This window comes from Drosophila guanche, unplaced genomic scaffold (genome assembly GCF_900245975.1).
Source record: "Drosophila guanche unplaced genomic scaffold, DGUA_6, whole genome shotgun sequence".
NCBI classification, from domain to species: Eukaryota; Metazoa; Arthropoda; class Insecta; order Diptera; family Drosophilidae; genus Drosophila; species Drosophila guanche.
The window spans coordinates 5,603,694-5,617,279 of record NW_022995744.1 but is presented as its reverse complement, the minus strand read 5'-3'; the positions used below and the strand labels follow the sequence as shown (position 1 = coordinate 5,617,279).

At 44.4% G+C, this 13,586-nt stretch overlaps 1 protein-coding gene across 1 annotated transcript in view; it reads left to right on the top strand.

Moving 5' to 3' along the window:
- Positions 1–13,586, top strand: part of LOC117579629 — a 57,360-nt gene that overhangs the window by 24,341 nt on the left and 19,433 nt on the right. Inside the window, exons 5-9 of the mRNA XM_034265595.1 lie at positions 1,863–1,967; positions 2,653–2,744; positions 3,790–4,026; positions 4,802–4,960; positions 10,637–10,815. Of these exons, the coding sequence (XP_034121486.1) occupies positions 1,863–1,967; positions 2,653–2,744; positions 3,790–4,026; positions 4,802–4,960; positions 10,637–10,815 (772 nt within the window). The remainder of the gene's footprint in view (positions 1–1,862; positions 1,968–2,652; positions 2,745–3,789; positions 4,027–4,801; positions 4,961–10,636; positions 10,816–13,586) is intronic.

Genomic DNA, 13,586 nt, shown 5'->3' with positions numbered 1-13,586 from the left:
TGGATTGGGTGAGGCAGGGAGGCAGAAAGGGAGAACGAGTAAGATGACCAGGAGCAGTACCCCAGTCCGGACACTCGAGCTCGGTCAGAGTTTGCAATGAATTTACACAAAATCGAAATCAGAAAATTACCATTATGCCAGGCAGCCGAGCCTGCTTGTGGTCCTGCCACAGCAGCACCACACAGCCCTGCAATCATCCAGTAAGCATTTATCCTACAGAAGGATAGAAAGGGATGGCCATGGGATGGGCGAAGGGAACGACTGGCTCTGGTCATTCAATATGACAGTCATGGCCCGGACTCTCTCGCTCTCCCTATCTCACTCTGCTGCTGCAACTGCAACTCTAACCAGCTACAAATATTGGCCAGACGTCGATTGGCGACTTTGCAATTACAGCAAAAATTGTTGTTTGAGTCCGGGGCCCGGCCGCAGGACATGTCCCCTGCACACGAGTCTCGGGCCAGGGCTATGTGCAGGGACATAGGCACGGCACAGGACATCATGGTCGGTACCAGGGCTCAGTTCAAATAACCCATTAACTAAAAACTTAATCAATTGGAACCTCAGTGTAAATGAGCTGCCATTGCCATTCTCGCCGCCCCATCATTGCCAGTTTCTGGTTGCTGGCTGTCTGCTGGCTGCTCGCTGGATGCCTGGCCACTGACCTAGGCCACAAGCAAAGAGGAAAAGCAAAGAAAAAATAGTCCACTGGTCGCTTCCATGCTGGTATTAGCCATATTAATGCTGCCTATGCGAGGCTCAATAAATGTCAGTGGCCCCTTGGGCGGAACGAATCGTTTGAGCCGACCCAAAAAGCAAGGGTAAAAGATTTTCCGCTAAAGGGTAGGCTGCGCCATGTAGAGGTTGTTCTGGAACATAGATTCGTTGGTGATTGAATGAGTATGGAATGTTTTCCCTATGCTGCAAGAAGGACTTTAAGATTGAAGAAGAAATCTCTTTGAGAGCTGCAATAAATCCTGTAGGAGGTAGAAATCTCTTTACCAATTGAATCACACACCGATTGAATGCATCTGAAAGAATGATTGAGAGAACTGTCAGATTCCAGGGCACTGCCATACTCCATCACTTTTGATGCCCTGCCAACCTCCAGCTGCTCTGCTGCTGCTCTCTTTTTGTGCAGCGCTTCAGTACGAGAATTAATAATTTATCCACTCTACCAGCAAACGGTGCTTTGGGCGCCTTTTTTTTTTTGGTCGCCATGTAAATACATTTATGGGTTTGGTTTTGAGCCAGGACTTGCAGTTGGGGCCGCCTGTCCCGTGTTATTGCAGCTGCTGGGCTGCTGGTCGCACACCTTCGACAATTGCCAACGGGTTTTTCGCATACATAAAATGGCGGCAGAAATATATGGCAGACAGTTCTTTATACCCATTCGGGTGCCAACTGCATGCTAGGAAAGGAAAACAATCAAACATTGAGAGCGCAAAAAATTACACAACACACTCTCCAGCCATATACTCGTAATCCATTAGGCCATGCCAGATGGTCGGTCCGAACCCATCCCATCCCTGCTGTTACGCTGCTACTCTGTTCTGTGTGTTTATTAATTTTGTATGCGCTTTTCACTCAGCCAATAAAATCAATAAGGGCACAGGCGCAGGGCAACAACCAACTATAACTTAACCCAATTTTCGCGTAATGTTACCCCGGCCCTGAGAGGCGACTGATGGTGGGCTTTAAATGTTGCGTCACTAGCATTTTGCGGAGCTCTGCAAATTGCTTTTAACCTTCCTGTTTGCATCGTTGCTGTGTGTGTGTGTGTGTGTGTGTGTCACCAGGCACCGCGCGGTGAAACAAACTTGATTTTTAATTAATTAAATTTTTATTTATTTACTCGGCAGCTCAGCGAATTGGGACGCCCGTTCACCGGGGGCTCGTGGTGCGGCAAGGCCACAGGACCACAATTGTATTTCAGCGAAACATCAACGGTCACTGCCTCTGTAAAGGTAAGTAAGGATTCTTCAGCAATGATTGTCGGAGGTATCAAACTTTCTTTGTTGAAAAAATAGCCCGAGAAAAGTGTAAAAAGATTCCAGATTCTTTCTGCCAAAACTCCTTCATCTTGCATTCCTTTAGCCCAGTCTTTCCTGCAATTCTTCCACTTTATCCAATTTGAAATCGACTTGAGGAGGACAAGGCACGGCAGCGCGGCCATTGCCACTTTTTGATTAATTTTTAAATAAACGCACTGCCATAAAAGTGGGCAAATGTACATGTCCACGGGCATATATCAGGACGAGATTCTTGGTTCAGTTGTTGCCGTCGAGTTGCCACGCATAAATTATGAAAATTAATAAAAATGGATTCCTCGCAACAGACACAGAGAGAAAGAGAGAAATGCTGAGAGCTGGGCTGCCTCCGGACACTTTCTGCAACGTGTTGATGAGCCGTTGACATGGAAATGTGGAAAAGTGGAACTGCAAGAATGGCAGATTGCATAATTAAAGGAAAAATGCATATGGAGAGCAATATGGAGGCAATTTTTTACGCATTAAGCAGCAGAGAAATTTCAAGCACTTCAATGACAAAGATCTTTGCACATTTTCACTCTGATTGCACTTTTCGGTGATATTTCAGTCGCATTCAGTTACTTATTTTGTCATTTTTGTATACACCTCTCTATCTATTCAGGTATTTCATCCGCCACGCAATATACGGGATGAGAAGCCCTTTGAGTTCAGCATAAGATATAAATTTATCAGCCAGTCGGATGCAGTTGTAAGGTAAGTACCATCCCCCTTCGCCGCCAAATTCCCAGTCCCAGTCCCAGTCCCGGTCCCGCGATGAACTGACAAACTGCCAGAGGATTCAGTTTAGCGCATTTTCGGTGCGGGATACTTGAACACTTTTCAATAGATAATGTTACCAGGTGGGAGCACTCCTCGGTCCCACCTCGCAATTGCAATGGCACCAGAGTGCCTTTGGCTTTTCTCACTCGCTGTGGGTCTTCATCTCCCAGTTGCTGTTATTTCTATTTCTAGTACTTGCTGCTGCTGCTGGTGCTGCTTAGAACTGCTTAGAAATCCTTCGACCTGAGAGAACAATGCCACTTGGTCGTCGCCCCCGGGGAATGGTGCGTAAGGTGATGCTCGGTGTGTCCCGATTCCTGTGCCTGCATAAAACATGAGCTTTGTACTGACTCGGTTCGATAGATTTTCATTCCCACATACATACTAAGTATACTGTCGCACTTGTTGTAGTGCAATCCATTTGTGCACAGTTCGACCTGTGCCTAGGCATGTGTCAAACTCTCTCTCTCTCTCTCTCTCTCTCTCTATGCCACATCCCTTTGAATGAGTCGCGCTTTTTGTTCGGCAAGAAAGCGAGCAAATGAGAGGTAAATAGAAATTGAAATGTATTTTTGCGCTTGAATAAGTTTCACACAATTTACATGGGCAAGAGAGGGAAATACCGAATAGAATCGCCGAACTGCAAGGCTGGCCAGGACTCATTTTCAATGCCAGTGTCCGTATCACAGTGTCCGTTGTCCGTTGTCCGTTGTCCAGAATTCGAATCCTGTGCACACCATTAGCAAACTAAACAATGAGTGGGGCAGGGCAGGTCTCTGTGTGCCATTGCCGCCTGCCGGTAGCACATTTTATGCAAATTTCCACAGCTCTTTGTGTTGCTGCTGTGCTCCTGCTTGGACACAGACTTAAATACCATTCAAAATGTACTGCCACGTACGGCGAGCAGAAACCGTAACTAAATGAAAATTCTATTCGGCCAGCACTTACTGACCCTTTGGCCCCTCTGACTCTCTTTCAGATACGGTCTGCCCGATAAGCCGCTTGAACTGGGCCGTGTCACACCTGGCACCTATTGTACGAGGCAATTCGATGAATGCTATCGTAACAAGTGTCGCCTGCAAAGTCCAAATTATCCTGGTATGTATCCGAGGAATGTTACCTGCTACTGGACCATACGACAGAAAGAAGTTCCCACCAGCAAGCATGCCATGATTGCCGTTAGCCAGGAGAACCAGCACAAGGCCCTAGTGAAGCGGTAAGTATAAGGATACGAGTATAAGGGTGGTGGCATGACTACCGAAAATGCTATGCAACCTGCATTGGAGAGCATTAAATAAGCATTACCATTCTGTTGCACACACCCCCTGTGTGTTTGTGTGGGTGTGTGCGGGATGCATCTGCATCTGCATACGCATTTGTATGACAAATTTCAATTTGGCAAATTGCTAAGCGAAGTTCGAGTTTGCAGTTTGCCAACTGCACGACAACTGCAAAATGAAACTGTTTCGTGTCCGAGAGAATGTTCAGCATTCTGTGCGAAAAGTTTTGTATATTCCAATTAAATGCAGCAAAATATACACACACACACACACAGAGTGTATTTAACATTCCGTATGCACATATAGAGAGGGATCTCGGAATGACTAACTGACTGACTGACTGAACAGTCAATGTAATTTGTATGCAAAAACGTATTAAAGGGAAACATGTTAAGTTTTGTAATTGGATTGATGGGATTAGGTGAATGTATTTTTGATATTAGCTTACATTTATTTCAGATTCCCATTTATGAAAAGAGGGCTGCATACATACACAACACATGTAGCTAGCTTTCTGCCCACACACACACATTCCCAAAAGATATAAGCTCTGACAGGCCATAAAAGCAATGTCCAGCAGCTGGACATTGTATCCCTTTTGGATTTGGCCAAACGGAAATGTATTCATTGAATTTTGCGAATTGATTGCTTACCCATTTGGCAATTGTTATGTTTTTGTTTCCTTTGGTTAACCTTTCCACTCATTCACAGGTCGATTGCCAGCTTCAACAAGACCTCCCGCTCCATACGCGCCTGGTCAGACTGTACGGGAGAACGTGATCATCTCATCTTCTATGATGGCAGCTCCACCAACGATCCCGTGTTGGCCAAATACTGCGGCGGCGACTGGCTGCCACGCGTCGTGTCACGGTAAGTCCAAAGAAAGCCTTTTGAAAGCGTATTTTTCCACCCATTGCATGGCTTACTTTTGTGCCAGCCGAAGCACTACAAAAAGAGAGAAGAGAAACGAAGAGAAGGAGTGAGAGGATGAGAAAGAGACAGACAGAGGACATTTATTTAACGCCATTTCTTCCTTTTATGAAAAAGTTAAATATGAGCACAGCAAAGCTCATAATACATTTACAAGAAAGGATAGACAGACATTTTTAATGAGCATGTGTGAGTGTGTGTTGGCGAGTGTGTGTGCCATTCTGTCTATGTGTATTTATGTCCCACAGTGATGAGAAAAACAGCTACTTGGTGGGCACCGTGATTCGCGTGTGAATGTTACTCTAAGTACATAAAAAAACATTAGAACTTCAGACAAATAAACTACGAAAATCCGTGTACATAAATCAAGATGCACAGAGCATTTTAATGGAGGGTTTCAGCCTAGCAAAATGGAGGCTTTGAAGACCAATCACAGTCACTGGCACTGATCTATGAGTATATTTATCCAACCCCCAGCCCCAGAGCCAGAGCCAGAGAGTGATTTCTCAATCACAGTGATTGAGAGCCTTTTTTCCGCATCACTGCTGGAAGTGAGTGAATCAGCCCCAGTGTGAAGACCGCAGCCGAGTAGTGCACTGCACTGCAGTTTTGGCCTGGGGCGCATGTGTTCCAATTCAGTTACACATAGATACAAAGGACACACACAGCCGCACAGACATAGCTTTAATCTATGTGTGTAGATGTTTTTGAGTCTCTCTGTGTGTGTGTGTGTGTGTGTGTGTGTTTGGGCCTTACAATTGTGCGCAATGCATTGCAATGCTTAAGCAAAAACCGGAAATTGGGTTGCTCTGCAGACATTGCCAGGCAGACAGACAGACAAACCATCGGACAAACAGATAGACCGACCGACCGACAGACAGACAGACAGACGAAATGTGAAAAACAGATACGAGATACCAGGATTCAAGACACACATACACACACGTACATATACTAACACACACATTAATATAAATAGATTTATGTTGCCGTTTGTGCTGAAACTTTTGGTTCTGTGCTGCTGCTGCCATTCTCTATTGAAAACATTTTGATGCATGTGATTTATGCAATGGCAAAATTTTGCTCATTAGTTGCCAAGTTTTGCCAAGCATTTACGCTTTGTACATACACCTCCAACCATAAATTCTTAAAGACGAACGAATCTCACAAGCAATTTGCAAGTTTTCCCCACAATCTCCCACACATTGGCACTGCTTGGTGGCTTGGTGTGGCGGTGGCTTTAAGTAATTAAAACGCAACTAATCGGTGTAGTTTTAGTTGCTCCAACTGCATGCGTAGTAGTAATTCTCACTCTCGTTAGTGTGCTAGTTCACTGAGGTGATTGCTGAATTGCCAAAGTCAAATCAGCAATTCGTATGTACAGCAGAGTTATGGGAAGCACTTCATGACATTAGTATTTATAAGTTTAACATAGTTGAAAAAGACTTCCTTAAATAAACACATGAAAATTAACATGTAGATACAAATAAGTTAAATATTTAATCACATTAAAAGGTTTTGGCTGCAATGCACTTCATTTATTATTTTATGTTAATTTTACATTTATTTAGCTTAAATTGTTTTATACTATTTATAATTGGGATAAACTTTATTGTACAGAATTTTATTGTGTTTAAGTACCTCCCACTTGGCATTTTATTTATTTGTTGTGTTTAATCGTTGTGTTCCCATGAGAAGTCATTAAACTTTCTTATATTTTCTGCTCTATTTCAATGTTATTTACTATCATAAAGATTGTCAGCCATTAAAGTACCATTCCATATGTATTATTTATGTCAACCGGAAGCGGAACTATATAGTTCATTTTCATTTCGATTGCCATTAAATTCCTGCTGGTCTGGCTCTCGAAGGCACTTAAAAACACTTACAGGACATCCCACAGAAGGCTCGAATGCAGCTCTCAGCCACGCCCACGCCTTTACATGACATTCAAGTGGCCTTCGCCTTCGTCGCTACCGTCCAACCGCCGAAGAACGACACTCTCCACCTCCCTGCCCCTTTGGCCATTTATCTAGCACTTGAGAATTTTGTTTTTGGTGTCTTTTCGGCCAGGGCCAAAAGTTTGCTCTTTTCCAGTGCCTCTTGAGACATGTACATAAACTTTGATTTCCTTTTTTTCGGGTCGCTGTCTGCTTGGGCAGCTGTAAAAATGTGGAATGTGCTTCCTGCGGGGGATCCATCTTGAAGGATCATAATGGTTATGGGTCTGACGATGATCGCTTTGCCTTGTGGCCCTTAATCTCTTAATGAGTTGCACTCTCGCATTTATTGACATCCTTGCCGTATCTTGGGAAAATCCCATAATCATGCACACGTTGGCTACACGGCTGGTGGCACGGCAAGTGCCAGGAGTGGTGGCAGTGGCAGTGGCAGTGGCAAGGTAGAGCGCATCAAATATGCATAGAGCGTAATATGCACAAGGAGGAGAAAAACGAAAAAGTCGAAAGACGAAAGATGCTCCGCTCCAAGAGCCTGATGGAAAAGTGGGTGGCTGGTGGCTACCAAGAAGAACGGCATTAAGAAGCCAGCCTCGTAGCTCGTGCAACATCTTTCCAGCACAGCACCTTTAGCCCCTGCCGCCACGCCCGTATCAGGTCACACGCGACATGAGCATACGAATTATAAATGCACACACACTCGCTAAGAGAGAGAGAGAGAGGGGGGACAGACTCGCTTGCGGCTCCTCAAACATTTCCACCTTTACTTCTCACCTCAGACACGGGACTCACTCCGGACTTTGTACGAAAATCGCATATGCATACAGAGAGCAGGCAAGGAGACACTTGTACAGAACGACACGCAGACAGAGACAGAGAGAGAGGGTGGGAGGGGTGGGGGTGGGTGGTGAGAAAAAGCCACATGAAAATTATTAATTTCGCAGAGCAACTTAAAATTGCAACAAGCTAAAGGTGCCACGAGACGTTGGTATTTCATTGGAGCGCTTCTGCGTTTCCTCCGCTTCCTTTTCTGTTTTTTTTTTTTTTTTTTCTTTGTGGCAAGCAGTCTTGGTTGAGAAGTTGCAGCAGCTGTTGCTTTCCCTCTAAGTAAATGTTAATTTTTGTTAGCAGTACAAGAAAAACTCAAAGCGATAACTTTTTAAATTGCATATTAATTTTTTATGGCACAAATTTGCTGCCTCCCTCCCTCTGCTGCCTGCCTGTGAGTTTTTTCTGTGTTTATTTTGAGTATGCACTTTGCGGATTAGGTTCCGTGTCGAGGATGTTTGCCCATGGTTAATAATAATTTAAGGTAGTTGATGGCTTATCCTGCAGCAGGATTTTGTAAGTTTCAGCGGCATTCGGTAACTGAAAGTGGCGAAAATCATTGCTTGTCTGCATAAATAATGAATCCACAAAGTTCAGTAGTCGAAAATACACCAGACCCTTACTCTTTCGTTAAACCTAAGACCCTACAACCCAATTTGGGTCATGGCGAGACTAGCATCAACTACATTTCGAGCTGGTTCAATCAACTGCCTAATGAGCTCCCTTTTGGTATTTTGGATTCGCTAGAAATCGCGGAAACGCATCCAAAATGGCGTATAATTTACTCAGGCCTGTGTCCTTTAATCACTTGAAATTCCCGTGTACTCTAAGGCTCTCCAAACACCAGAGGGCCGACCTCCTGCCTGCGAATACCCTGACCCTGCGTTGACCGCAATGCTGGAGAGAATTTTGAAAGGGGGAAGGTGGACGGGGTGCTGTGCTGCTGCCATTTGTGGTCTGGACACTCTACCGCTTCATGGGAACGTACTCTAGAGGAGGAGGGGGTTTACGTGTATTGATAACTGACAAAGGCACATGAGAGGAGGTAAATGGAGTACGGGCTTATAGAGGAGGCGATGGGCATGCCATGACTATGCGTTCGTGTTGATTTTACGACACCCACAAGTGTGCCGCAGGCCATAAAGTAACCAAATGCCACGCAAAAGCCCACACACAGACGCACCAGCTGGCAAACCCACACACACACAGATACCTACAGACAGGTGCAGGGACAGCAGGACATACCCCAAAAACAGGACACGACAAGCCCCAAGCAACCAGATGAATGGCAGGCACTGGCAGGGACCCAGGACAAGCATTTGTGTCGCTTTATTAAAAATTAATTCACTTTTCATTTGCAGTTTATTGCACTTGGCACTGACAAAAACGTTGTTGCAGCTGTTGTATGCTGCCCGACTCCACTCCATCTGCACGAAGCACGTTTTTCCTTAAATAATAAGCAGCTTTGGCTCCCACACTCACTCCCTCGCCCACTCCCGCTTGGCCACACTTACACATATTAAAAAGCCATTTTGTTGGCCATGTTTGATGGCTCTTGACATCGTCTGCGTGGGAGTTTCCTTTTAAGTGTTTCAGGTCTTGGCTTAGTCGAATGCGTGCACCCGCCCCGCCCCCGGACAGGTCGTGTGTCTCAGTTTCTGTTTTATTTTATGTCATGCCATATTACGCATACGCACCGTGCACCTCTTGCTTGAGCAATAAAAATTCAATTTGATGTTTAAATTGAAAACTTTGAGCATAATTTATATGGCTACGAGCGAGGCATGTTAAGCAGCCGAATAGCTTAAGAATTTATTGAAGATTACTCTTAAATTTAGCTCCACTTCTCAGTTGGAAACTTTTATAATCCTCTCGATGTCATTGCCTTGGAAGGCATAAAATCTGGCGTCGCGCCGTCTACAACTACAGACAGACAGACGGAACGCAACCCGTTTTATAGCGTAGAGGTGACTAAAAGCGATTTGCTGCAACACACCCACCACAGGCGACCGGCAATTCATAATTGTTGGATACAAAACAAAAAAATAAGTAGAAAAGACAAACGGCTACATTTTTGGGCCAACTCGACTGTTACTTTGTTGTGCCAAAAAATTTGCCTAAAAGTTTGTAGGGTGCCTCCCCCTTTTTGCCAGGCAGTAGGCAAGACAATGGCGAAAAAAGTTAATTTGGCAGCAAAAATGCAAACAACCAGACGGCGGCGGCGACAAGGGAGTGGACTGAAGAGCGGACAGAGAAGCGGACGGACGGGCGGACACTTTAAATAGCCCGAAACAAAGCAGAGTGCTGCGTCATACTTTTGGGCGTGGCAGGCAGTCAGGGATTTGGCAAGACGCCCACAAACGTTGGTTGTTGTTTGTGTTGTTTGGTTGTTTGGTTCGGTTGTTAGTTTGTTGCTTCTTTCGTGGCCAACACAACTTTATGACTTTCTTGTTTGCCGAATTGCGCAAATTAAATGTATGTGAGGAGGACTTTTTTCACGCCTCTAATTGGAGTGCCAGTGGCCTGGTTATGACCCAAAACACTCGATACATGTAGAAGCAGCTGTCAGATAGGACGATGGGGAGCAAACTTCTAAGATTTTCAGCAGCCACGTAATGAGATATTTAATTAATTTCAACTATGAAAATATCAATTCTCAGATTTCCCAGCATTACATTACGATAAACTATTGCATTAATTCCCCTAGATATTCACTTCTCCTGTGACTGTGAGTCACTGCATATAATATAATACTGCAATTTAATATAAAAATGCAAATCATTTACATTTCAATTGATTCTCTTTTCTGTTTTTGTTCTGTGACTTTCAGTGGAGCAGAAATGCTGGTGGCCTTCCACTCGAGCCCGTTCTCGGCACCGCTGCAGCAGGGCATACCGAATCGGGGCTTCGAATTGGATGTGGACATACTCTTCACCGATTCGGACTCCTTCGACTTTGCCCAGGGCACCAAGAACCTCTGCGAGTTCCACATAAATGCCTCGAATCCAGGTAAGAGAACACAAACAGCCACACACACACACGGTTCCCGGGCAATCCCAGAAATGAATATGAATAACCATAATTAATGTCAATTAATGGCGGGGCTCCGGCTCTGGCTCAGGCTCAGGTGACCAACGCAGAATGGCTACGGCTACGGCTACTTTGAACTAGGTCAGCATTTTGCAATTCGCATTTTTCTCTGTTTCCTTTTGGGTTTCCACCAATTTTGCCCCTGTTGTACCTGTTCCCTTCTTATCTCCTTTATTGTCTGCTGCGTTGGCTGTTCATTAAATGCGAGAGTTGTTCATTCTGCTTGGATTTTCTCTTGGCTTTTTTTTTCCTGTTTTTTCTTTCAAATTATTATTTATATTGCTTACTGATTAACGCCGCTTGAGTGAACAGAGTACACGGAACGGAGAGTTCTCCGGGCTTAATTGCCATACGGCAACCGGAGACCGGTACAATCAAAAGTCGTGGGGCCAATTTCGGTGTGCGGATTATCCTCTGCAACACGAGTAGTTCGTTGCACGGGAGGTCGCGGTGGCGCGACGGGTCTATTAGCCTTTGGCTCTAATCCGGCCAAACTAAATTAGATTTTAATTGAATTCAAGGCCAGACGATATATACCCCAAAACGAAACGAAAGGAAAGGAAAGTCAAGACTTCAGACAGACAGCCAACTGGCCATTTTAGGCATGACTTGATGCGAGGCCAAAATGAAAGTATGAGTAATTGCCTCTGCAGCACATAATCTATGAAATGGGAACAAAGGAAACACGAAAAAGGTTTCCTTTAGGAGTAATGGCAAAAAATCACTTAATGGATAGTGGATTCTGTTCAGATTATGACAGGGAATGAGTTTGAAGCGATTAAGTGCTTACTAATGATTGTGTTTTAAGGGAACACAACTCTTAGTCTTATTTTGATTGTGATGAGTTGTATACTGAAGTCATTTCTAATGACGAAACTAAATTTCGTTTAAGCGTATAGTTTTTCCCAGACTTTTACCTTATTCTTTATGCTATAATAACTACCATAAATGACGCTTAAGTTAACTTAAATGTTCAGTCCATGATTGAGTGGGAATTAACTCTTGGAACAACCTCCAAATGCTCATACTCTCATTAACTAGTATGTCCCACTCCTGTAGCTCAGCGACTGCCTGGACCTTTTCTTCTTGTTCTTCCCCTTCGACTCTTGCGTGTCCTGCCTAAGCTTTCCTCTTGGCTTGGCTCCCCACCCATTAGTGCCCAGAATCTCTCCTGCTCTCTCTCTCTCCCTATGCTGGTCAGCTGTCTGCATTTAATTGAAAAATTATTAAATGAATTTTCAGTCTGTCCTGCCATCCTGCCGCCCTAGCGCCCAACGCCTTGCATCAATTTGGTGCAGCAGCCGCAGGAGAGACGGCCCAAAGTAGGCAGCGCCATGGCAGCCGCTAATGTTCATTAATTTGCACTTAATAACTTTTGAGTAGATTTTATATTTGCTGGCCAAAACCAAAACCGTCGGCTATTTATTACTGCTCCTCTAGGTTTCGGGTGTTTTATTCTATCTTAACCGAAGTAAAAATCCCATTTGAAATTAGGTTTTTGGTCGAGCAGGCAATTTTGGCCCGCCTGAAGGGATGTGAGGGGTTGGAAGTGGAAGTGCCAAATCAACTCTTTTCCAGTTTATTTTTCCCCTTCCTCTTCGTTTTAGCCTTCTTTACATAACAGCTTTTCTATGCCTTAACGTTTTTCCTTGCTGCTGCTGCAGCTTCCGTGTTGTATTTGTGCTCATTAACTTGGCTTATGTATCGCCGCGCTGTTGTTGTTTTTGCTTGTGCTTAATTTTTGACCGTTTAACTTTTGTGAAATGCTTTTCCTTCTCCACCCACTTCCCACCCCGTTTCCTATCCGCTCCCCCTTGGCTTTCTCACTTTGGTTTTTGGCCTAATGCGTTGGCTGGGAAATCGAGCAGATGTGTCTGCAATCATTAGGTGGTGGCTGGAATGGGCATCGGGCTTGGGGCAGTCTGTTGCTGTATCTATCATAGTTTTAATCTGTTTGCGCCAAGCAAAACGGGGCTGTAAGAAGCTGCCTGAAGGGGAAGTCTTAAAGAAGGAAGTTCTGAATTTAATTAATTTATTCTATTCCGCTTTAAAGCGTTTTCAGCAATAAAATTAACGAAATGGGTTTTCAAGCTTTTATTAAATGCATGGAAATTGCTCTAAAATGTTCCCTGATGTAAGAGAACCTCAACAACGAATTAGTTCCAGTCTCGGCGAGCCAATAAATCAGCTTAAAATAGCAGTGCAAATACTTGGCGAGCAAAATGTATGGTCAAAATGGAAAATGTGCCAAATACTTTTGCTATTGGGTTGGGATGGTGGTGCAACATTTTGCGGCTAGTTCAATTAGGAGAACGTGGCGCGCGTATGAAGCATTTCGCATTTCATACGAACGGGGAGCTAAGGGGCGTGCCAGTACGAGCAGAACAGTTGCGGCTGTGACCGACAATTCAAGCAAACAAAGCGGTATAATTGTTTTGTTATCGACACACCCAGCACCCCAGCACCGTGCACCAGTTCGAACCTGACTGCCCATCCACCCCTGAAAAAAGAGGGAAAAGTGACAGCAGCAGCAGCAACGCGATACAAATAAATTATTGCGGGGGTGCAACATGATTTTAATTAAAGTTTTAACGAAAACCAAATATTTATCGTTTCATTTTGCTTTCATTTGTTCGCTCTCTGCGGTTTTGCCCTTCCATCCACAGTACCCTCTGTTGCTCTGCCAAACA